The sequence below is a fragment of the Camelus ferus genome, chromosome 11, assembly GCF_009834535.1.
Source record: "Camelus ferus isolate YT-003-E chromosome 11, BCGSAC_Cfer_1.0, whole genome shotgun sequence".
In the NCBI taxonomy this organism is placed as follows: Eukaryota; Metazoa; Chordata; class Mammalia; order Artiodactyla; family Camelidae; genus Camelus; species Camelus ferus.
This window is the reverse complement of record NC_045706.1, coordinates 68,798,844-68,825,059: the sequence shown is the minus strand read 5'-3', so window position 1 is coordinate 68,825,059 and position 26,216 is coordinate 68,798,844. Positions and strand designations below refer to the sequence as shown.

The 26,216-nt window shown below is 41.7% G+C and overlaps 1 protein-coding gene across 1 annotated transcript in view; it reads right to left on the bottom strand.

Moving 5' to 3' along the window:
- PCNX2 (pecanex 2) overlaps window positions 1–26,216 on the bottom strand; it is a 233,437-nt gene that overhangs the window by 191,195 nt on the left and 16,026 nt on the right. The window contains exons 5-8 of the mRNA XM_032490546.1: window positions 24,586–25,866; window positions 12,880–13,027; window positions 12,597–12,742; window positions 10,141–10,234 (exon numbers count right to left, since the gene is read on the bottom strand). Coding sequence (XP_032346437.1) covers window positions 10,141–10,234; window positions 12,597–12,742; window positions 12,880–13,027; window positions 24,586–25,866 — 1,669 coding nt within the window. The remainder of the gene's footprint in view (window positions 1–10,140; window positions 10,235–12,596; window positions 12,743–12,879; window positions 13,028–24,585; window positions 25,867–26,216) is intronic.

Genomic DNA, 26,216 nt, shown 5'->3' with positions numbered 1-26,216 from the left:
GTGGCCAGGACCCTCCTTACTAATCTCTGAAGAATTCCTGCCCACCTTCCTTTACTTATATCTCTCTTTTCTTTTAAATTTATTTTTTTTTTGTTTTTCTTTGAGGGGGTGGTGGTAATTAGGTTTACCTATTTATTTTTAGAGGAGGGACTGGGGATTGAACCCAGGACCTCGTGCGTGCTAAGCACGCTCTCTAACACTGAGCAATACTCTCTCTCCTTGCATCTCTTTTCAGACTCTCGGCTGCTTGTTCTTGCATTCTGGACTGTGGGCTGCATAATGGGCTGGAAAGTCTCTATTTTACTAACCTAAGGCCAGAGGCTCCCTCCCCCTCGCCCACCCCCACCCCCGTATTACTGAGTATCATGTGAAAGTGCTAAGTTCCAGGAGATACTTCCTTCTGTAAAACAGCAATGGAAATGGAAATATTCTAAACCCGCAGTAATTACCCTCGGAACTGTAACAGAGCGAGACTTGCACATCTGGCCTTGATTTTCCTTCTCTCTGGCTCAGCAGGGTAAACTAGTTTGGTTCAGAACCATACCATAGCTAGACTTATTTAAACTAGATTGAGCTCAGAGCAAGTGCAGAAATAGTGATTCATGGTGGAAACCACCCGAAGAGCAGCCACTAGGAAGGAAATAAAGACAGACCAGCGGATAGAATCTTTCCCGGCGCCAGGATGGTGCACCTCCACGTGGACAGAGTTGGGGCTCAAAGTCACACGGACACTATTGCACAGTATTGTGCGCCCCAGGTTTCCTGTCATCCAAGCTTCTACAAGTAACAAATAATAGAAACATGTGGGCTTCTACATTTTCCGACTGATGTGGAAAGAGATTCCTGAAATTCCTGAAATTCTTCATCTTCCCCAGATTTCAAAACGTATAGCCACCAGCCTGAAGGAGATGGCCTCTCTTTTTCTGCCTCCCTTTCCTTGTCTTCCAAGCTTCCTCTGAGGTCTCGGGAACCCACCACCCAGAGGGGCAGCCTAGAAATGAAAGTCACAGAGACATCTTTAGTAAGTGGGATGGTCAAATTAAGCAGCACTGCTTTGGAAACTATAACCTGGTATTTAAAATTTTAACAGGGGTTCTTGTCTTAAAGTCTGCAAACAACTCTTCTTTGATATGACAGTAAAATTCGTCTGTGCATTGGGGGAAAAGGGAACAGCAGAGTGGAACAGGGCCTCCAGCACAGGGTCTGACTGCCACCGTGTGGCCGGCGGGTCTGTGACCACAGGAACAGAATCTCACTCCAGAGAAGGTGCCTCAGAGAACAGAAGTCTTTCTAGAGTCAACCTCCTAAACCTTCCATCCTTACGACTCTGTGTCTAGATGAAAATTTCATCTCTCTCATGTGTCTAAGAAAACAAAATAAGGACTACAGTGAAAGGGTCAGAGGGTAACAACTAAAAACATAAAAGAGAGGAGGAATGTGGAAAAGCAGGAACTCTTCAGAGGCAAAACCCTGGATGATCATCTGCTTTTCCCAGATCTCTTCCACCAAGCACCCCCAAGATTTTCCATTTAAAGCAGTAACCCATAACTCTGTCGTTCAAGTCAACAGAATGATGCCACTATGCACATATTCTCGAATATTTATCCTTGAAGTTGACATTTGCAACTTGTGCTTGAATGAGACACAGGACTGAACATGTCTGATGTGGGGAGAATTCACAACATTTTACTCTACATTTTGAATGCCTTATTGACTAATGTCAGCGCCCCACATTCTGACTCAGGTATTCCAAACTAACATAAAGCCAAGAATCTACAAGAGGTGATTATTTTTTACAACCTTATTGCCTGCCTGCCATCTTTGGGATCCAGGTACGGACTTAAGCACTGTGACTTTAAAGGCTTTCCTGGGAGTTGATCTCAGTAAGTAAGGGAGGCTTTATTGAGACAAGGGTCAGACAGGCTAATCGTAACAATGTCAACAAAAGAGTAAGAATTCTGAGAAGGCAATAAAGATTAAGTACAGGGCTTCAGTCTACCTTCGGAGTGTAGCACATAATGGGTTTAGAAGTTTAGGACTTCTAAATAAGCCTAATTTACAACCAGAACAACAGCTGTTTTGATACATACTTCATTGATTCGTAAACAAACAAAAGCCAAAAAATAAGTGAATCCAGATGCATAAATAGATGATTACCCACGTAATCTATTCTACTTGTTAAATAAAAACAAGATGAGGTACCAAAATCCCCAATAAAAATCCTGTAAACTAATTTGCTCCAGAATGAGCCTTCCATTCAGTGGACTACCAAGCCAGCTTCAGGAGTAATGCAGACTCAGAATGAACGTAAATACTACGTCCTTCCATGGGGTCTCACTGGGGAGCAGACGATATGCATTTTGTATGCATTTTCATGCTCGCTTGCTTGTGACACTAGAAAAGGCGGATTCATACTGAAGCAGAAGAAAGCTCTGCTATGTTACTTGGAAGAATTTATAGACAAAAGAAATGTAAATCTTGGTTGAACAAAGAACAGAAACTATCAAGCTTTAATTACAAGCTCTCCAGGGGTAAAAACAAAAGTCCACTCTGTAGTGAACCCTTTGGACTCAAAACACACTTCCACTTGTAGGCAGGGTCACCCCCCACTTCCTAGGCAGACAGTCTACTTGAACTTTGATTTTCCAGGTAGATGAGCTCAGATTGGGCTCTGAGCTACTGAATCAATCCTGTGTCCTAGGACATGAATTTATCCTCTGAAACAGTTTTTAAGTAGCCATTCTAAATTCTGAATTCAAGCCACAGTTCCCTTATTCTAGTTTCTGGGGAAAGCAGAACTGCATGAGATAATGTTACCAAAGATACCCGCTTTATGGCAAGTTATCGCACACCCGAAAAAAGCTGCTTGTCTGTCTTTGGCGGTTAATGAGAAATGTGTTGGTTCCCACAATGACCAGTGGGGTCAAGGAGGGAAACTTGTTTCCTCTCCTGGTTTCCTCCAGGAATCCCCAAAGAGACATGGAAGTTACACTGCAAACAGTTCCCTATTCATACTTGGGAGTCAGGGACATAAAGCTGTCACAGGGCCACCAGGCTTACCAATGGCAAAGAGGAACGGCCTTCTTGCCAATAATGAGAATTGGTGGTTTAATGGCTTAGTTGGAGGCAATCCCAGCCATGGAAGTCGCCTTCCAGGGAAAAAGCTGCTGCTTTTCCAATATCTTGCATGGCTGAAGGGCTTAGAAACAGCCCCAACTAGGAACGCTTCCAAGTTCAGAATCAAAGTTTATGTTTATTACAGTGGAACTCTAAAGTTAATGGCATTAAAAGCCACGGATATAACAGTAAAGTACTTTCTCTACAACCGGTTGACAGGGAGAATACGGAGTACTTAACCACCTTAAAAGCTCATAAAGTGGCCCATAAAAGTGCCAGAGGAAAAGCTTCCCCTGGCCTGAAGTCTGGCTCTTTTGCTGTATAAAGTCGTAGTGAATTTCGCCACTGTCCTACTGCTTGGAGACAGTAATGACCACTGACATTTTCTCGGTGTCTTCTGTAACAGGTACTGTCCTAAGCTCCGTATATACTATTAAATTTAGTTTTTAAAGCTGTCCCTTAAACTCATCACTGATATTACTTCCATTCATGGATTAGGAAACAGACGCTTCAGACAGTTAAGTAAGTTGCTCCCTATCGACCCAAAAGTCACGCTCAGCGCAGGCACTGGCATCGGGACAGTCCAAGACGAAAGTGCAAGTTCAGGCCGTGAGACGTGACCCCTCTGAGGTCAGGGAAGGGTGGAGCTCAAGGTGGTGAGTTTCCATCACAGTCCCCTTTCACAGGGACAGAGAGAATCATTTCCTCATGGCTGAGTGGAACAGAGGACTGGGAGGTCTTATTTGAGACTCAATTTCGATTTCTACAGAAAGTGGTTCAAGACAGGCATTTTGCAGGGTGTTTCCCCCTCCCCCCCCATTTTCCCCACTTAGAAAGGAGAGAAGAGGACGTTCTGTAGTCCAATATGTCGACCAGGCCAACTGCTTCTGACTCTTCCTCCCCCAGCAATCCCAAGGGGAGGGAGCCATCTGAGGATGCTTTGATAATCTCACTTTCGCTGGGTTATTTCTCTCTGCAGAGAGGTCTGGTTACTCCCGCTGCCATTAGAACAAAGCGTGAATTCCTCATCCAGGCTCCACCAGCACCATCCGCCTCCTCCCCTCCTGTTCGGCCTCCCACCTGCTGTCCCTAAGTGCCCAGCTGGCATTTGCTGTCCAGACCCCCGGCTGGGCAATCCTTGTCATCTCCAATGATTCATGTGATCCAATTCACTATTTACTGCCCACCTATCTGCCTACAGACAGTGAAGTGAGGGCTATCTGTACAGGGTTATCTTTATCACCTCTGTATAGGGTGCCTTTGCACCCCAGCCGTGGCCACTTTTCTTTAGACAAGAACAGTCTAGAAGAAGAGCTGGGAGTCTTCCGCACCAGGGAGAATGAACACAGAGGGATGGGTTCATTGTCACGGTAGGGCTGATGAGGGAAAGACGGATAAAAGGATCAGATGGTAATCTGCGCTTTGAAGGTAAGAACTCCAGAAAGAAGAAGTGGAGAAGGGTGTTCTAGGCAAAGAAGAGTCGATGCCTGGAAGAGGAAGGGCTGGCGGTGGGCTACACGGGCCTCAGGGAGAGGAGGGGAGAGGCCTGGGGCTGTGAAGCGGGCCTGGAGGAGCGGGCTGCCTGTGCGCCTGCTTAGGGAGCAGGGGCCATGGAAGGGCGCACTGAGAGCGCACGTGTTAGTGGGGGGCTGCTCCACGTGGGTGTCGAGCACTGGGTGAAGGCCCAGACTTCAGAGCAGAGTCGGCCACAGCCAACCACACACCTGTCATCCGTGGTCTGTGGTGTTTCAAAAAAAAAATTTAAATAGACAACATTAAACAAAATAAATTTTTACAAGGAAACAGGTATTTCTCTGTAGAAAAAAAAACTGGGAAATCTGGTCACCTAGGCTTCCTGAGCTGGTATAAGCACACTGAAGATCAAGGGTGGAGAGGGTGTGAAGAAAAGGGAAACTTCTACACTGCTGCTGGGAATGCAGTTTGGTACAGCCACTATGGAGAACAGTATGGAGGTTTCTGAAAGAACTAAAAATAGAGCTACCATATGATCCTGCAATCCCACTCCTGGGCAGATATCTGGATAAAAATATAATTCAGAAAGACACATGCACCCCAATGTCCACAGCAGCACTATTTACAATAGCCAAGACATGGAAGCAACCCAAATGTCCATTGTCAGATGACTGGATAAAGAAGCTGTGGCATATTTATACAATGGAATACTACTCAGCCATAAAAAAGAATGAAATAATGCCATTTGCAGCAACATGGATGGACCTAGAGATTATCATTAGTTTATTATTGTTGTTGTTATTATTATTATTAGTGAAAAGGTAAGTCAGACAGAGAACGACAAATATCATATGATATCACTTATATTTGGAATCTAAAAAATGATACAAATTAACTTATTTACAAAGCAAGAACAGACTCACAGAGATAGAAAACAAACTTATGGTTACCAAAGGGAAAAGGGGTGGGAGAGATACATTAGGAGTTTGGGATTAACACATATACACTACTGTGCCTAAAATAGATAAACAACAAGGACCTACTATATAGCACAGGGAACTATATTTAATACCTTATAATAACATACCATGGAAAAGAATCTGAAAAAGACTGTGTGTGTATATATATATATACATATATATATAAAAAAACTGAATCGCTTTGCTATACACTAGAAACTGACACAACATTATAAATCAACTATAATTTAAAAAAAAATACAAAGAGAAAAAAACAAGAAGCAGCCGCCTTCTGGGGGCAGGACAAATGCCTTCCAAAGGACTCAGCACCCAGCACTCCTGCCATTCAGCCATGGGCCTGCTTCACCTACTTATACAGCTTGCCTGGGCACCAAGGCATTGAGGCTGTGGCCCCTGCTGTGGGGAAGATGTGCAGAGGGTGAGATTTAAGTGTCCACTGGCCGCCCCCTAGCTACTGACATTGGGCATCCAGTCTTTGTTTCCTTTTTTGTAAAATGAAGCTAATATCACCTACCTCCATTATGTTGTGCACATGAAAAAAGATAATTTCACATTTAGCATGGTGCTTAGTGCATAATGCATCTTTCATTAGTGATGGCTGCTGACATCAGAATCATTATAAGAAAATGTTCCCTTGCAGGGCCAGAGAAGGCCATAAATGTTGCTCCTCAGAGAAAGACAAGGCACAGCTGAACACAGGTGTAAGATGTGAGTGACTTGGCCCACCCAAGTCACACAGTCCTGAGCTGCTGTCAACGCCCTTGATCAGCTGTGTTCTGCTCTGATGGCGTTCTTTACCTGTAGCACCAACACAGGAGTGCTGGTCTCCTACACACACACACACACACACACACACACACACACACACACACACAGGTATGCTAATGCAGGGATGAGCATATTTCAATTAAGCCAGCTTGCTTGCTTTCAACCTATTTTACCACAGTTTTTCTTTCATTCAGCTAATTCAAACAATACCCAAACCATCATGTGCTTCCATGGAAGCTAAGGCTTATTACAAATCCAAAGGAAGTAGCCTCCCACGAATGGGTGGCACAGCTTTCAACGTCTCTGAGTCTGGGGAGGAGTGTGAGACTGTGGGACTATCCACCCTCAGCCTGTCAGACAGCAGTTTAGATCCAGAAGCTCATCCAACTCTACGCAGGACTGAGCCATTTTCCTGAGCATGAATTAAACAGATGGCAGCCCCAGATCTGCTTTTCCAGAACAGCAGGGGAACAGCTTCAATGCTGTGATTTTGCTAAGTGAAGTGAGTGAAGTTTTGTGCTCCTGTACCAGACAGGAAGCACTGTCCATCCCCTCTGTCCACGGTCCTGAATGACCACAACATCTATAACAAAGTTCCCTCTACAGGACTAACTTATTTGATAGAGCAGACAGTGTTGAGGACAGTTATATTCTCCAATAATAGCCTATACAAATGTGTACATTATTTTATTTTTCTAAGCCCAAGAAAGAGAAGCTATGCGTTCTTTCCTAGAACTCTTAGGACCAACGCCTTGTCAAATTCCCTTGGGGAAAGAGTAGGTTGTCAAAGACTTAGCTCTTAGCATGTGGACCAAGACCCTGTCCATCAGAATGTTCACGTACAAGAAACCTATGTGACTCAGGCTCAGACTCACAGACATAGGAAACAAACTTATGGTTACCAGGGAGGACAGGGGTAGGGTGGAGGGATAAATTGGAAGTTTGGGATTATTAGATACACACTAATATATGTAAAATAGATAAATAACAAGGTCCTACTGGACAGCACAGGGAACTATATTCAAAATCTTGTAATAGCCTATAATGAAAAAGAATATGAAATATATATATGGATAACTGAATCACTATGCTGTACACCAGAAACTAACACAACATTGTAAACCAACTATACTTCAATTAATAAATAAATAATTTTTTTAAAAGACAATTAAAAAAAAAACCAAGAAATGTAAGAGACAACTAGGGACATTGCTCAAAGTTTCTCTTTAAAAGAAAGTTGCTTTTATAAAAAGTGATCATTATTCTCTTTAAAGAAGCATAGTAATTAATCGAATTGCCATTTTGCTGGAAAGAGAGTCCTCTGGGGTCATCTGTTGAGTTCTGCTGCCGAGCATCCATCCATCCTACTCCAGATGCCCCTCTGAAGAGCCACCCCACTACTTCCTCAGCAGGAACCTGCAATGCCAGGTCAGCGGATGCACGCAGACCCAAGCCAAGTACTGCCTTGGTGACTGGGCTCAGGGCTCGTGGCCCCAGTCAGAACAAAGAAGTCCCACAATGAGACTTACACTGGGGCTCATGGGAAAGGAGCATGTGCTCCCCGCTGGACTTGAAGAGGGAAGACATGGAGTGGGGCTACTACCGGCATCTTCTGACGGTCAGGATGTGTTTGAGGGTGGAAGACAGCCGAATGAGAGACTGACGGAGAAAGAGAAGCGACACCCGTGAAGACACCTCCATCACACGGCCCCAAATTCCCATTTTGATGAAGCCCATTTGACTTGGATTTCTCTCGTGTGTAACAGAAAAGGTCTAAAGGTTCCCTGGACATGAAAAGGCAGATCTAGGAAGGGGCTGACATCTTGACACTCTCCACTAAGTCACATGGCTTCACAGGAAAGCTCAGCACAAAGACATTCTGCACCATCCCTCCAACACCAGCAGGGCCCAAACCTCCCCTCGCCCGAAGCTCTTTTGCCAAGAGTGAATGAATGCGCTGCGGCAGATCTAAGCCGAAGCAGGCCTCAGAGTGGAGGGCAGGTTAAACAGGAAAGAGCTCTCACAGGGAAAGCAAATGCAGAGGAAATGAAAAAAAGCCAGAGTTGGGGGAAATTTAATGAAGAGAGAGAAATTAGGGGAGAGGGTGAGGGCATGGGTGTCTCTCGGGGAGGCCTGGTCTGAGGAGGAGGGGCTTATTGAAAACCCCATCCGCACCCGCTTCAATTCTTACCTGCACACTGTGTATTTTTAGTTTTCTCAGGCTCTGGCTCTGTGGCCTTATTCTAACTGGCATTACAGGCAAAAGCAGTTAAAGTATTTCCCTAGGGGGAAAGTGAAGTACATTTATCCAGGAAAATCAAAATGAAAAAGTCTTGTAAATTTATTCTGGGATAAAAGAAGAGGCTTCTATTTGTTCCAAATTTCGTTTAAAAATGCCACTGCTTTCAAGGGAGGATTGTAGACTAGCAGGACAGCTTTGAAGCCGTGTTCTCCAGTCATTCAGCATTTTGTCTGGAGGAAGCCGCCACCTTAGACGACTCAATTCATCACATCCCTGTAACCAAACTTCCTGGAGGCTGGAGCGGACATGTGGATGCCAGGCGTCCCTTGCCTCTGAGGTCTCCACGTGCATGAGGGCTTTGCACGTGTTTTGGCTGGAAAAGGAGGATTTTGTTCTGTCTGTTTTGATGGGAACGCGGGTACCAGTGGAGACAGAGAAGGAGTGCAGGGCACGCAGGGGAGGGAGAGACCATGCCTGTTTCCCCACAGGACTGACTGTGGCCACAAGCAGGATGCTTCAGGGTCGGGGCCCAGGTGGAGCTGAGCGGCCAGGAGAGCTGTCACCTACAGCACCTATCGGATCTCCCATGACGGCTGCCACCAGCATTCCTGAGCAGGTGAGAAGCAGCAAAGGTGATAGGAGGATGTGCTAAAAGGCTGGCACACAGCAGAATCCCACCTGGAGGCCAGCTTGCAGGGACAAGGACAGACTTTCACACTGGAGGCTCCCCCTTCAATTTCCCTGGTAGGCAAACTTTGACCTTAGGAAGGAACACTGAACCACAGAGTCTGGAATTAGAGTTCCAACAACTCCTTTTATATTCTTCAGACGTGAAGCCTAAGGCATTTCCGTTACACCACGAAAGTCTTCCCAAAAGCCACAAATATGCACACAAACAAAGAAATGTACATGAAAAATTTACTTCCTCACTCAGAGCAAGCAACTGAGACATATCCAGATGGGTTATCCTCAAAGAATCTCGGAGTCCAGGATAAAGGATGAATTCAGTCTGCCACTGATAAGACACAGTTTGCCCAGTGAGCACCACCATTAATCCAAGGATGCTCTGGATACACAAGTTAATTCAATATCAACTTAATTAACGTCATTAAGAAAGTTACTCGATGCACTCTGAAGGAGAATAGAAAAGATGTTCAGATCATCCATCTACAAAAGAGCCTGCCTCATTAGTGCAGATGAGAACTGATTATATCTCTAGTCCGCTCCTTGGAACAAATTTAATACATTCTTGAGCTGCACCACTGCCTCTCCCAAAGGGAGCATAATTGTTTATATGGAGTCCCGTCTATTTATACCTACATGTTCTATTCTATAGAATATTCTTGGAAGTGGCTTCTATGAAAACAGTTCCGTTTATTTTTTGATTATTCCACCATATCAGAGTTTCTTTTTCTTTCACACAAACCCCACATGCTTTGACACTTACAGACGGATCAGCACATTCATTCAACACCAGCATCCTCACCTCATTTAGTCAGAGTAAGTTGCATGCCCCGAAGCAAAGCAACACCCCTAAACCTGAAAACAAGCCCCACTCACCGAGCGTGAGAGAAGCCGTCATAATTTGATGAGTGATGCTGGAAAGGACCTTCTTTCTGATTGCCAGACTTTAAGTAACAGGATTTAATTTCCCCTGCAAAATTTCAGCAAAGAATATTACACAATTGTTTGTATATGATCATGTCAGCTTGTACTTTTTTTCAGTTAGAGGGAACTCATTTTAGACTATTTTAATACCAACTGTTGGTAATCGAGGTCCATTCTTTGTTCTTCTCCATAGAATGTGTAACCTGAGATAATGTTGATGTATGTCTCTGATAATACGCCTAGACAAGTTTGACTCAGTTCCTTATTACTTAATTGCTCTTGACTGATTAATTTGCACCATTGCTAATTCACTTCTAAATAATCTTTTTAATGCATTGTTTGTATGATCTCTTCATGTGTCACCTGAAACTAACACTGTAAATCAATTACACTTCAATAAAAAAAAAAAATGTTTTTAAACTCTTCATGTGTTAGAATGATCTGTGAATGCCGTAACAGGGTGGGTTTTTTGTTTTTTATTTTTTTGGTTTTTTTGGTATCCTGTGCAAAAAGAGGCTTATTAAGTGTGTGATTTTGACCAGGTGGGACCACCCCTACCTTTGAGTTTGCAGATGAACAGCGGCATAGCGGCTGACTGGTGTGTCAGCCCAGTAATGAGAAAAAGGAAGAGACAGAATTAATCTGCGGAGTTAAATTAGCCTGCTAATGTGGTTCAAGGTATTGAGGTGTGAAAATCAGTTCACTTTGTAAATGTGAATGGTCTCTCCCTAGAAGAGGTTTTAGGAGTACCTTCTTCAGGTGACATGGGAGCGTAATTAACCTTGTCTGTTACCAACAGCGGCAACGCAGTCTGCAGTGCTGGACATCAACTTGAAGGCTGTCCCACCAAGAGAGACATTCACAATGACAACCACAGCCTGTCTGGAGGCTTCCATAGAAGTACTAATGCTCTTCTTTGTAGTGTAAAAGTCACCATGTATTTCCACAGATGCCAAAGCACTTCAAACTATAAACTACTGGTCTATAGACAGCGTAACCTGTAATTTGTTGTCCAAACCAGGATCCTTTTGAGAGTAAAATAACAAGCATTTATTGATCTATAAGGGACTTAACCCAAGACTCATCCTAGAAAAACTAGGACCTATGCCGCTTATCCACAGAAACTTGAACTTGGCACTTAGTGATTCTTTTCTTTTCTTTCTCTTTCTCTTTCTTTCTTTTCTTTCTCTCTTTCTTTCTTTTACTTTAACTATTTTTTATAATGATAGCATTATAAATTTATAATAATAGCATTAAAATTTTTTAAAAAATTTATAATAATAGCATTAAAATATATCAAGGTCATATTTTCAGCATATATTCAATAAATATTTACTAGGTGCTAGACATTGCCTTCCTGAAGTTTACAATTGTGAGGGGGAAAACGTCAGTAATCAAATTATTATATCATTAAACAATTAGAAGCTGTAATAGTCTCAGAGAAGGAAAAGGATAGGCCATTAAGAGAGTAAAAAAGCAGAGGAACCTGACTAAGCCTGGGGAGTCCAGGAAGAGTTTTCCTGAAGAACTTTCTTTAGAATTGAGATCTGAAGGATAAATAGCATAATGTGGGCATAGGGACATGACATGTGCAAAGGCCCTGAGGAAGGAGGGCGCACACTGTGTTCTAAGAACTTACCTGTGAGAAATGAGGGGTGGGAAGGGATAAATTGGGAGTTTGAGATTTGCAGATACTAATACATATAAAATAGATAAACAAGTTCATACTGTATAGCACAGGGAACTATATTCAATATCTTGTAGCAACCTATGGTGAAAAAGAATGTGAAAGCGAATATATGTATGTTTATGTATGACTGAAGCATTGGGCTGTACACCAGAAACTGACACAACATTGTAAACTGACTACACTTCAATAAAAATATATATACCAAAAAAGAATTAAGTCTTCTTGTTTCAAAGTCCAGTGCAGGTATCCCCTGCTTTTCAAAAGTTCACTTTACAACACTTCAATTTTAAAAACCTTTGTTTGCTAACCAAAAGAAATCCCAAAATGATTTTTGCTTCTACAAAATCAGGCTAGAAGTGAAAACAGCATTCAGTGTCTGTTTTGCAGGGTGCTGTTACAGAGCCAGTGCACACCCCACGCAGTGAGAGCGGTACCCCTAAGCTCCCTCCCCGGGAACTACACCCAGCATCATGGCATCAAGTCGCTACAGCTTTGAACTGTCCAGGAGCATCTGTGTCTTACACTGGTTTATTTTGTGCATCCTTAGGTAACTGCTTCTTTGCTTTACATCATTCTAGTTTAGGGAAGGTTTCATAGGACCGCTCTCCTTTCGGATAGCAGGGAAAACTGTCCTCAGGTTAAGAGACCACGTGGGACTTTGCGAAAGCTGCCAGCCTCACCCTGTCTTCCTCGTGAGTACAGAGCTCTAAAGACTTACCATGTTCATCAATGAAGACATGCATAGCATCCACAGACATCTCATCTTGCACCGACGTTTCAGGCCCACTGATGACTTGCAACACAGAACTATCTTGTTGGGAAGTTACCCTGTAGATTATCTGTCTTTGTCTGTTGCCCTGGAAACTTAACATATACACACGTTTCAAAAGCAATCCGGAACACCTCCTTATCCTTAACAAAGCATTAAAAGAAGCAGCCAGTCAATGAGGCTGTTTCACTCTCCGCACCAACGTGAAACTAAGTAAGTACGTTATCCTTACAGGGTCGGGATCTTGGTGGGCTCAGTGAGCCCGGGGCTGGTACTGGTGTGGTCTTGACTTTGTATGTCTGATTTTCCTTGCTTAGCACTGTGTCCACTGGGCTTTTCACTTTCCAAGATTTCCTCCTTTTTCTCCTGGGAACGGTCATCTGAAAAACATGGTTTTATGTGTTAACATAATATAAAACAAGAGATCAGTGAGAAAATACTTGAAAATAAGGTACCAAAACTGAAGCAAGACTAGAGAGAAAATCTAAACTGCTCCTGTGAATTCAGAATATAGTAAATAAATTTTCATTTTACTAATTAGACTTTTGAAAGTACATATATATCGGAGACATGTTATTTAAGACATTCACAAAGACCACCTACTAATACGGACTGAAGGACTTCCTTGAAATAACTCCAGTGACCACCGGCTTACCCAGCTGAAAATAACCCATGTAGATGACTTAGGCCTGAAAGGTTCATAACTCATAAGTGGACAGCATCTAATGAAAAAAATTTACATAAATACCCTGGCTATTTTGCAGTCGGGTTCCATTTACCATTTTAAAACTTTATAAATCTTTCCTTCTCCATCTCAGAATCTAAATTCTCAAGCTAACGGTAGAATCAGTCTCTTCATGAAGCAGCTGCTCATTCAATCTGGCTGAATGGGAACAACCAAATGCTTGGTCCCATGGAGGACTCAGTGAGATCCTACCCCTGCTCGTTACGCTAAGAATATTTAAAGGTAAGCAAGCATTCCAAGATCGATAGGTACATATTGAGGTTTTGAATTTTTAGAATCTTCTCTAAGTAATGGACAAAAACAAGGGTCTTAGTTTACACCATTATGCAAAGTGGAATCTGCCCTGGGAGGTCAGCCTTCCTTGCCTGAGGACAAACCCCAGCAGCCACTTTTAAGGTCACTGTGTCCACTGTATTCCCACGACCAATGATACCCAGAGCTGTCTTCTTCTGCGTCAATTTTTGTCTGAACGCAGCTGAATAGTTTGAACCTACAGGCTCTTTCAAGACATGCCGTTCAGAAAGACCAGCAAGGTCGGCCTCAGCCTCCAAAAAGTGAGATCATACTAGCCTCCCTGCTTTATAAATCACATCATTACGTATAAAACAAAGTTTTTCATCCTTAGACTCCGAGTAATCAGAGAAACATTGCTGGCTTCTCTGGGACTCCTGAAGGTAAATATTCCCAGTGCATCTGTGAAACAGAATTTCTTTGGTACAAAAATGTTTGCATGTCATTTGACAGCTTGTCAAGATAGAAATTTTCACAGTTTTCAAGAAACACACTGGTGAAAAAGTGCTATTATAACAAATAGCTTTAGCCAGTAATCACATTGCATAAAAATTTCAGGAAGGTACGTTTAGACAGCTCAACCTCCTCAAACTACACATATATGGACTCATTTGTTCCCATCTCTTAATATCTTAGTCTTTTCTTCTCTTAAATGGGCACATTACTTATGTGAACCTACAGGTTATTTTTTTCTTTTTCCCTTTAAAAATACATATTTAAATGAAAAAGATTATGAAAAGGAATATATACATGTATATGTATGACTGAACTATTATGCTGCACTCCAGAAATTGATACAACATTGTAAACTGACTATACTTCAATTTAAAAAAAGAGAAAAAAATACACATTTATAGGAATTTTTTGTTTCTAAAAATAGTACACATTAATGGCATATAATTTAAAACTAGAGAAAAGGAAGAGAATTTAAGTTACTCTTAACCCCACCATGCTGATACCAGAGCCAATTTGATACATAATACACCAGTAATTTTTTCTAGGCATCATTTTTTTTCAAAAATTAAGTCATAATACAGACGTAGCTTTGTAACTGCTATATTTATCTTAAAGTATTATAAATATTTAATGACATTAGATATTCTTCTACATCATCCAAAAATGGAAGTTAGATAATATTACATTAATATATTATAATTTATTAAACTAGACCCCTATTGTTACACATTTAGGTTGCTTCAATTTTTTTATACTACACACAATTCTTCAATAATCATCTCCACATGCATTCATGATTATTTTCTTAGAAAGTCCAGAAGAAACTGAACATACAAATGGACCATGGCCAGACAATATATCTAAAAATTAAACTCTGACCCACAATCTACAGCACCAGCCCAGAAAACCAAGCCATTATCTACAACAACCAGTCCAGGAACCCAATATACTACGTACAAATGAGAGTTGCAGGAAGTCTGGCCATTATTTCTAGCAAATGGTTCAGGAAGCCAAACAATAACCCCTGTAGCAATCATCCCCAAATGGCCAGGACTTGATTAATAACTGACAGTCTCCCTAATTTTTGTCCTTACTTCCAACTAGAGAAATCCAACCAACCAGAGAAAGCCAAATATGCTCCCCTAACCAATCTAACCAATCACGTGGGATGCTCTAACTAGCAGCCTCCAGCAGCCTCTAATCACACCTGAAGGCTTCCTTTTTTCCATTACAAAGCTTTCCCTGGAGTCTCTGTCAAAATGCAGATGATGGTGGCCAACTCCCTTGTTCTAGCCAACTTTGAATTACTTACTTCTTCTCATTTGAGTGGTCTCTGTTTATTTCCCAAATTAAATATGAAGCTGATCGAAACAAACCAAAAACATGATTTTAAAGGCTGTGGGTAAGTGTGTGGTTTTCCAAAGCCTTGAACTTTAGAATATTCCAAGTCCTAAACATCATCCTTTATGGAGATGACCTGGGTTGCAAATAAGAGTAGCACAGAGAAAACTGGAAGTTTCATATCCTTTTACAATCATGTCCAAGCTCTAATCCTGTTTCACTCTCAAGCAATAAGAGGATTAGGGGACATTCCCTAGGCTGTTAACATTATCAAACACTCCCATGTTGTTTTATAAGTGTACTCCCAAACTGGTTTTTTAGATTACAATAAGTAATAAATTATTATTTAGTGCCAGAGGAACAAAGGGATAATAGCCATCTCAAAGATATAAGACATCATTGAAAAACCGTCTAATTTGCCACCTTTGACACTGACTACCTTCCCAGAATTAAAGGACATATTGTCCTTCTCTTTTATCCTTCCATTAAAAACGTCTGGGGAGAAGAGACCAAAATGGAGGGGTAGAAGGATGTGGAGCTCACCTCCCCCTTGAACACATCAAAAACACATCTCCATGTGGAAGGCTTCCCACTGAAAACAAACTGGAGACTGGCAGACTGACTCCTGCACAACCAAGGCTGGAAGAAAGACCCACACAGAGTTGGGTAGGAAGGGAAGAGGAGAGATCAGGCTAGGACCTGTGCCCCTGGGAGGGGACACAAAGAGGGTGGGACTGCACAGACTGGGAGACCCTCCCTGGGGAGTGAGTGGTTCTAACTGCATATTGGGTGCCTGAGCCCTGGGGTCCGACACCAGGAAGACAAGTCTGCTTAGCTGCTTAGAATAGCAGTGGGACTGAGAGTGGGGCTGTAAGAAGCCTAGATTCCACTCATGAAGAGTGCACAAATGCTCGCTTACTCCTGAAACAAGGTGGAGGCAGCAGATCGGAACTGCCCGGGACTCTGGAGGTTTGCCCTGGCCACCACAGCACGTGCCCTAGCACATGCCGAGCACATGTTCCAAGTCCTCTTGCTCCGGTGCAGCTCCACACTAGGGCAAGGACTGCCATCGCCGGGGAGAGTACTCAGGTGTGAGGGATGAAAATGGGTTAGACCTGGGACGGCATCTGGAAGGCGATGAGGGTGGCCGTTGCTGGCTCTCAAGGAGGCAAGTCAGGAGCTGTCTCAAGCTCTGACTGGCATGTTGGGATCACTCCAGGGCGTGCGCCACCCACATTAAAGCGCCCACTCTAGCCCTTCCCCGCTTGCTCCAGCACTACTCCCCTCCAGGGCAAGGTGCTGATGCTAGGAGCGAAGAGAGTGCACACTTAAAAGAAATGAAACCAGCTTGTTTGTACCCAACCCGCAAGGCTTCTGCTCCAGCCATTTGGGACCCTACCCTGCCTCTAAAAGGGAAGTGTCAGTCACCATGCACAAGAGAAGCCCTGGCTGCCACCTGGCTCTGGCTCTAGACGCTCCATCTCCAGTCCCACCTGCCACCATGGTGACAGTTGCCAGAACACCCTGTGGAAAGTCATGACTCATGCTCACGTCAGATCCAGCTCTCCCACCAGAGCCACTGGGCACACACAGATTGCACAGGGATGCTCTCACACCTGGAAGGACACGTGTTCAGGACTGGGATAGGTAACTGTTTCACCTGATGTCGTAGAGACAGAGAAAGTTCAACAAAATGAGAAGACAGAGAAATTTGTCTCAAATGAAAAAGAAGAAAAAGAAGAAAAAACTCCTGAACAAACTAGTGAAACAGAGATAAATAATTTACCAGATTAGAGTTTCAGAGCATTAGTAATAAGAATGCTAACAGAACTAGGGAAAAGAATGGAGAAAGCAGTGATAATTTTAATGAAGAACTAGAAAATATAAATAAGAACCATCATAGCTAAAGAATACAAAAACTGAAATGAAAAACACACCATAAGGAATTAACAGCAGAGTAGATGATACAGATAAACGTGTAAGTGATCTAGAAGATAGAATAATGGATAGACATCACCCAATCAGAAAAACAAAAAGAAAAGAAAATTTTTAAAAGACAAGAAATGTTTAAGGGACCTCTGGGACAATATCAAGCAAACTAACATTCACATTTTAGGGTTCCTAGAAGGAGAAGAGACAGAGAACAGAGAAAAAGAGTCTAAAATGTATTTGATGAATGTATAGCTGAAAACTTCCCAAACCTGAAGAAGGAAACAGATATCCAGGCCTGGGAAGCAGAGCGTCCCAAACAAGATGAACCCAAACAGACATACAGCAAGACATGTCATAATTAAAATGGAAAAGTTAAAGATAGAGAATTCTAAAGGCAGCAAGAGCAAAACAAAGACTCGCATACAAGGAGACCCCCGTAAGGCTATCAGCTGATTTTTCTGCAGACACTTTGCAGGCCAGAAGGGAGTCACATGATGTATATAAAGTGCTAAAAGGGAAAAAGCTAAAACCTACGAGACTCTATGCAGCAAGTTTGTCATTCAGAATTGAAGGAGAGAGAACCTCTCAGGCAAGCAAAATAAGAAAGAGTTCAACAATACTAAACCTACCCTAAAGGAAATGCTTAAGGGTCTTCTTTTAGTAGAAAAGAAAAGGCTACAAGATGAAGAAAGCATTTATAGGAAAGGAAAAGCCTCATTTATAAAGGGAAATATATAGTAAAGACTGTGGATAAACCACTTAAATAAATTAGTACAAAGATTAAAAGACAAAAACTGTAAAATCAACTGTAACTACAATAAATAGTTAAGGGATAAACATGAAGATGTAAAATATCACATCAAAAACACAAAACATCAGGGATGGGAGTAAAAAATGTAGAACTTTTAGAATGTGTTTGAACTTAAATGACTATCAGTTTAAAACAAGCAGATATAGTTATAGGTCAACCACAAATCAAAAACCTACAATAGATACACAAAAACTAGAAGGGAACACTAGCATACCACTAAAGCAGATAACCAAACCACAGAGGAGGAGACTAAAGGACAAAGGAAAGAACAGAGAAGAACTACAAAAACAACTGGAAAACAAGTAAGAAAATGGCAAAAAGTACACATCTATCAATAATCACTTTAAATGTCAATGGACTAAATGCTCAAATCAAAGATATAGGATGGCTGATTGTACGAAAAAAAGACAAGACCCAACTACATGCTGCTTACAAAAGACTCACTTCAGAGGTAAAGACACACATAGACTGAAAGAGAAGGGATGGAAAAAGATAGCCCATGCAAATGGAAATGATGAGAAAGCTGGAGTGGCCATACTCATATCAGACAAGATAGACTTTAAAACAAAGTCTGTGACAAAAAACAAAGAAGGGCATTATATAATGATAAGAAGATTAATTTTAATAAAAGAGGATATAATATTTGTTAACATATATGCACCTACTACAGGAGCACATAAATGTGTAAAGAAATATTAACAGATATAAGAGATAAATATTAACAGTAAATAAATATTAACAGATATAAAGGGAGAAATTGACAACAATACAATAATAGTAAGGGATTTTAACAGTCCACTTAAATCAATGGACAGTCAATCATCCAGACAGAAAATCAATAAGGAAACAGTGGTCTTAAATGACACATAAGACCAGTCGGGTATCTGTAAGATATCTATATCTATCTATAGGATATTACATCCCAAAACAGGAGAATACACATTTTTTTCAAGTGCACATGGAATGTTCTCCAGGATAGATCACAGGCTAGGCCACAAAACAAGACTCAACAAACTTAAGAGAACAGAAGTTATATCAAACATTCATTCCAACCACAACAGTGTGAAACCAGAAATCAATTACAAAAAGAAAAAATGAAAAAAAAAAAAAAAAAAACGCTAGGAGACTAAGCAACATGCTATGAATAAAATAAAGAAATCAAAGAGGAAATCAGAAAATACTTTGTGACAAATGAAAATTTAAAACCTTGCCAAAATCTATCAGATGCAGCAACAGCAGTTCTAAGAAAGAAGTTTATGACTGAAAGCTTTTCCTCTAAAATCAGGAACAGGACAAGGATGCCCACTCTTGCCACTTCTATTTAACATAGTCCTGGAGGTCCTAGCCACAGCAATCCTACACAAAAAAAGAAGTAAAAGACATGCAAATCAGAAGTTAAAAAGGAAAACTGTCATTATTTGCAGATTACAAGAAACAATATATAAAAGCCCTGAAGTCGCGACCAAAAAACTATTTGAACTAATAGATGAATTCAGAAAAATTGCAGGATACAAGATTACTATCAGAAATCTTTTGCTTTTCTATACACTAATAATGATTTGTCGGAAAGAGAAAGCAAGAATCACATCAAAAAGAATAAAAATGCCTGGAAATAAACTTAAACAAGGAGGTGAAAGAGCTAAAAATGTATAAACTAAAAATCTATAAAACTAAAAAAAAAAAAAAAAGATACAGGCAACTGAAGACGATACAAAGAAATGGAAGGATAACCCACACTCAAGTGCTGGATGTCCATACTACCCAAAACAATCTACAGATTTAATACAATCGCTATCAAAACATCCATAACATTTTTCACAGAACTAGAACAGATAATCCTAAAACTTGTATGGAACCACAGGGGACCCTGAGTAGCCAAAGCAATCTTGAGAAAAAAGAGCTAAGCTGGAAGTATCACACTCCCTGACTTCAGACTGAATATACTACAAAGCTACAGTGATCAGAACAGCATGGTACTGGCACAAAAACAGACAGACGGATCAATGGAACAGAATAGAGAGCCCAAAAATAAACCAACGCACTTACGGTCAATTATGACAAAAGAGGCAAGAATATACAATGGGGAAAAGACAGTCTTTTCAACAAGTAGTGCTGGGGAAATTGGACAACTACATGCAAAAGAATGAGATTAGAACATTTCCTCACACCATGTATAAAAATAAACTCCAAATGGATTAAAGACCTAAGTATAAGATCAGAAACAAAAAAACTCCTAGAAGAAAACACAGGCAGAACACTCTGACAGAAACTGTAGCATTATTGTTTGGACCTGCTTCCTGAGGCAAAGGGAACAAAAGCAAAAATAAACAAATGGGACTTATTTAAACTTAAAAACTTTTGTCCAGCAAAGGAAACCATCGTCAAAACAAAATGACAATCTAATCAATAGGAGAAAATATTTGCAAATGATATGATTGATAAGGGGTTAATATCCAAAATACATAAACAACTTATACAAACCAATATCAAAAAAAAAAAAAAACAGCCTGATTAAAAAATGGGCAGAAGACCTGAATAGACATTTTTCCAAAGAAGACATACAGATAGCTAACAGGCACAGGAAAGATGCTCAACATGGCTAATTATCAGGCAACTGCAAATCGAAACCACAATGTCACCTCGCACCTCAGAATGGCTATCATTAAAAAATCTACAAATAACAAAAGCTGGTGAGAGTGTAGAGAAAAGAGAACCCTCCTACACTGCTGGTGGGAATGTAAACTGGTGCAGCCACTATGGAAAACAGTATGAAGGTTCCTCAAAGAACTAAAAATAGAACTACCATATGATCCAGCAATTCTACTCCTGGGCATACATCTGAAGAAAACAAAAACACGAATTGGAAAAGATACATGCACCCCAATATTCATAGCAGCATTATCTGCAATAGCCAAGATAATGGAAGCAACCTAAGTGTCCATCAGGAGAAGACTGGATAAAGAAGATGTGGTATATATATATATTTACAATGGAATACGACTATTTAGTCATAAAAAGAATGAAATTTTGCCATTTGCAGCAACATGGATGGACTTGGAGCTATTATGCTTAGCGAAATAAGTCAGACAGAGAAAGACAAATACCGTATGTTATCACTTATATATGGAATCAAAAAAAATTAAACTAGTGAATATAACAAAACAGAAACAGACTCACAGATAGAGAGAACACATTAGTGTTAGGTTACCACTGGGAAGGGGAGGGACAAGAAAGGAGTAGGGGATTAAGAGGTACAAATTACTATGCTTAAAATAAATAAGCTACAAGGATATATTGTACAGCACAGGGAACCTACCCGATATTTTATAATAACTATAAATGGAGTATAATCTTTAAAAATTATGCATCACTCTGTTGTACACCTGAAACTAATATAATATTGCCAATCAACTAAACTTCAATAAAAATAGGGGGGGAGGCGGGTAAATCATAGGACAATAAGAAGAGCAGATGTTTGATAATTTAAAAAAAAATGTAAACAAAGGGGGGAGGATATAGCTCAGTGGTAGAGTGCGTGCTTAGCACGCATGCGGTCCTGCGTTCACTCTCTAGTCCCTCCAGTAAATAAATAAATAAATAAACCTAACTACCTCCCCCACCATCAAAAATAAATAAATTTAAACAGAAAACTTCTGTCCTTTCCTGGAATAGGCATATAATCCACTCCACCTCCTCTCTCCCTGCTGTACCTGCAGGCTCTCGACAACCACGCCTGTTCCTTTCTGTACCAAACCTCATAGCATCTCCACTTCTTTGCACGCCCCCTAGGTTTCTGATCTAACGCTGTTCTGATTGAACGTGGCTGGCTGCAAAATTTAAGAGCAGAAACTTAAGTAGACAGACCAAATAAACCTCACATATAGCCTGAGGGGGAAATCAGAGTAGAAGTCTGAGATGGATCAAGTAGCAAGACTTTGCACATATTTTCCTAATTGACTCCTCAGAGCAAATCTGTAACATATTATTGTTCTTGCTTTATTGAAGAAACTGTGACCCAGATGGATTTGGTGAGTTGCCCAAGCTCACCCAGCTGGCACTGCAAATCCAAAACTTGGCCCTGGGCTACCAGGTTCTAAAGCCCAGCACTCAGTCCACCATGCATACAGCTTCGCGGGAAGACACACATTGTCTGGATCAGTGCTGTCCAATACAGTCGCCAGGAGCCATATGTGGCTATTAAAATCGAGTAAAATTCAATAAAATAAAAAATTCCATTTCTCAGTTGCACAATCCCATTTTAAGTATTTAATAGCTACACGTGGCTAGTGGCTACTGTACTGGCAGCAGCTATGGGATAATTCCATCGCTGCAGAAAGTTCTATTAGACAGTGCTGGTCTAGATGCATGAATCTTTATATTAATTAGGTGGTGAACATCCAAATCTTAAATCAGAAAGAAGTGTATCTCCTAAGTGAGTGAGGTAAGCCAGAAAGAGAAAGAAAAATATCATGTGATATCACTTATATGTGGAATCTAAAAACATAACATAAATGAACTTATTTACAAAACAGGAACAGAATCACAGATGTAGAAAACAAACTTATGGTTACCAGGGGGAAAGGGGTGAGAAGGGATAAATTAGGAGTTATGGATTTGCAGATACAAACTATTATATATAAAACAGATAAACAAGGTCCTACTGTATAGCACAAGGAACTATATTCAATACTTGTAATAGCCTATAATGAAAAGGAATATATATATAATTGAATCACTATGTTGCACACTAGAAATTAACACAGCATTGTAAACCAACTATAAAAAAAAAAAAAGAAAGATGTGTATCTTGAAGCAACCAATGCCTTCTTGTACTGCATGTGTTTGTTAAAAAGTTTAATTGAATCTCTCCTGTTCTTGTTACTCTATATGCAAAATCTTGGAGATCAAGACACAATAAAATGAAGAATACATTCACTTGATATAATTTAAATATTCAAACGGAATGAATTTTTAGGCAAGAGTGGACCAGTCAGCCACCAGGGCAATCCTTCTGGCAGAGCATCAGGAAAACAAAAAAAATTTTAAAAAGAGCAAATTGCTGAGCTGCCAGTGTGGAGCCAAAGGGGCCCCTGACTGTCCAGGGGAGCAGAGAACAGCCTAGCACCAAAAATGCTACAACCCACAGCAAAGAAAACGAACCGCGTGCCATGTGAACCACAACTTCCTGCAAGCAATCCCACCACATAGACACTGTCTCATCAGGGATCTACGCAGAAATCATGTCCACAAAAACCACAGAACTGTGGACACAAAGTTAAAAGACCTTGTGAAAACTCTAGTCCCGGAACATCCTTTGCCAGTGAGGAGGCTGAGCCCAGAGATATTAAGCAACCTGAAACCAAACGAATATTATATTCATACAGGAAATAGAGTTTATTATTCATAAGCATTGACTCTGGTGCAAGACTGCCCAGGATCAAAGCTCCATTCTGGTACTTCCTAGACTAGACTAACCTGGGAAAGTTAGTGAAAACCATCTGCAGAAAGGAAAGTTAAGAGGACCCAAAACATAGGAGGATAAATGAGTGACTATGAGAGTAACTATATAATTTATTGTTCCAACTGGGAACACTTTTGAGAGTGAAAGGTGGTGCTATGAACAATTATGTTGGTGGAGGGGAAGGTAGAGCTCAGTGGCAGAGTGTGTGCTTAGCATGCACAAGGTCCTGGGTTCAATCCCCAGTGCCTACATTAAAAATAAATAGATACAGAAATAAACCTAATTATGCACCCCCCAAAAAATTTAGGAAAACAATTATGTTGGCAAAACAAGTGTTAATGAGGACCTTCTCAGACAAACCACCATAGATGTTCACTCCTGTTAATATTTGTAAAGTGCTTAGGACAGTGCCTGGCATAAATTAAGAGCTGTGTATTTGTTATAATTATGTTTATAGCTTGAGATAATTCGGAAATCATGCTTACAGGATTTTGTAATGGATTTCGTAACGGAATTCAACAGAAAAGTGGATTCATTTCACAGAAATTTGTTTTACGGGCAGTTTTCCCAGAATGCATCTATTCTAGAAAGGAAGCAGCATCTATTGAAGGTGGTAAAATACACTTGCTTATTTCCTTAGAAATACATATTCCTGCTTTCTAGGGAAGCCAAATCTTCATGACTATGCCTTAAATCTCCTGGTGGAGGAAGCCAGTTGCAATCGATACTCATATACAGCTTAGCATCAGCACGCTCAACCAATGTCAGGGACAACACCAAGCGGCAAACAATTACCCAACAGTTGTCCCACTGTTTGCAAAATCAAATCCCAGAAGGCAGATAACAAAGCAACGCATCGCCATCTTTGTACCATCAGGACAGAAGTGCTGTGGAATCGTACCTCCGAGAAGCCCGCTGTCTTTGGTCTGCTCTGCTGGCTCACTCCCTTGGTTGGATGCCACCCCTTTGGAAGTATTAATTGATTCTAACAGGGAGACAAATTCCAGGAAGTTGGATTCATTTGGCATTTGTCCTTCCTTGGCCTCTAGGTCAGATTTGGAAGTTGGTATAGTTTTCTCTTTATCAGTAATGATGTCTGCGGAACTTTTGCTCAAGACATCTGTTCCACTGTCTACACTGAGGACCCGGGCGTGTCTCTTTTCATGGCCGGTTCTACAAGATGATGGGTCGAGGGTGGCCTGGCCTTCCACCGCCCCCGGAGAGTCCGAGACCACATTAGTTGTGGGTGGAGGGGTTGTCGCACTGTGGTCTCTTGGCGAAGGACTGCAGTCCTTGGTGGCATTGCCCCCCTCCCCAGATTCATAGCCAGAACACTGATTGGAGGGGGGTTCTGCCATCAGTCTCTCTGGAGTCCTGTCCCCGCCAGTGCCTTCAGGACACACAATGCCTCCTCCTCCATCCTCAGACAGCTCCAGAGTGATGACAGGAATTCTCATCTGCTCCACGTTTGGAGGACCGGCCACCCCTGGGGTAGCTGGCTGTGCATCGGACTCTAAACCAGTTCCCTCGGTGCCAATCACCTTCAGGTGGAGCGAGCTCTCCAAATCTGTCATGGAGTTCTGGGTACTGCTCATGGTGATGACAATCTTAATGGGTTCGTGCAGACTCAGCGGGTCTCCAGGCTGAGAAGTGTCTATCAGAGTGACGGCGACCTCACTATCTGAGTGGTCCACGTCCTGGCTCACGGGCCGGTCTACCTGCTGGGAAGCGGCCGCAGCATCCCGCACAGGTTTGGCGATAACGGTGTCACACCGGGGGCAGCTGCTGCTCAGGCTGTCCTGAGACGCCTGGCTCTGCATATGCTCCCGTATGGAGCCCCGGGTGTGATGTCCAGGATCTGGCATCAGGACTGAATTCTCACTCCCCCAAGGCTGGAAAGAAACATCGGTCTCCAGTAAGTCGTACTGAGACAGAGACAGGTGTGGTGACTTCCTCAAGGCTTCTTTATCCACTAAGCCACCCTCGGATCTGTGGTGGAAAGGGGGCCGTCCCTTCCCTTGATCACCGATGCACCGTTCTGCCATGACTGGCATCACTGGCCTTGCCGGTGTGGTCGTGGTTTCTTGCGCATTGGCTTTAGAAACAGGTAAGCTTTCCGTTCTGATGCCAGGTGAGGTAGATGGCACTGGTGCTCCGGGCTGATCCTCCGACAGAATGACACCTGAAACAGACACAAGGGCAACTTGATGAGCATCCCAAATGGAGGAAGAATGTCCCAGAGCAAGGCCTAAGGACAACAAAACGAAACAATAACACCCAGGGGGCAGGGTACAGCTCAGTGGTAGAACACATGCTAAGCATGCACAAGGTCCTGGGTTCAATTCCCAGTCTCTCCATTAAATAAATAAATAAACCTAATTACCCACCCCTGGCCCAGAGAAAAAAATTAATAAAATGTTTCTCTCTTTCCTTCTTTTTCTTTAAAGTAAATAAATAAATAAAAATAAACACCAGCCACAAATGTCATTAAATGCTCATCTTTGAAATAAGTAGGGGAGGCTTTTGGGGAAG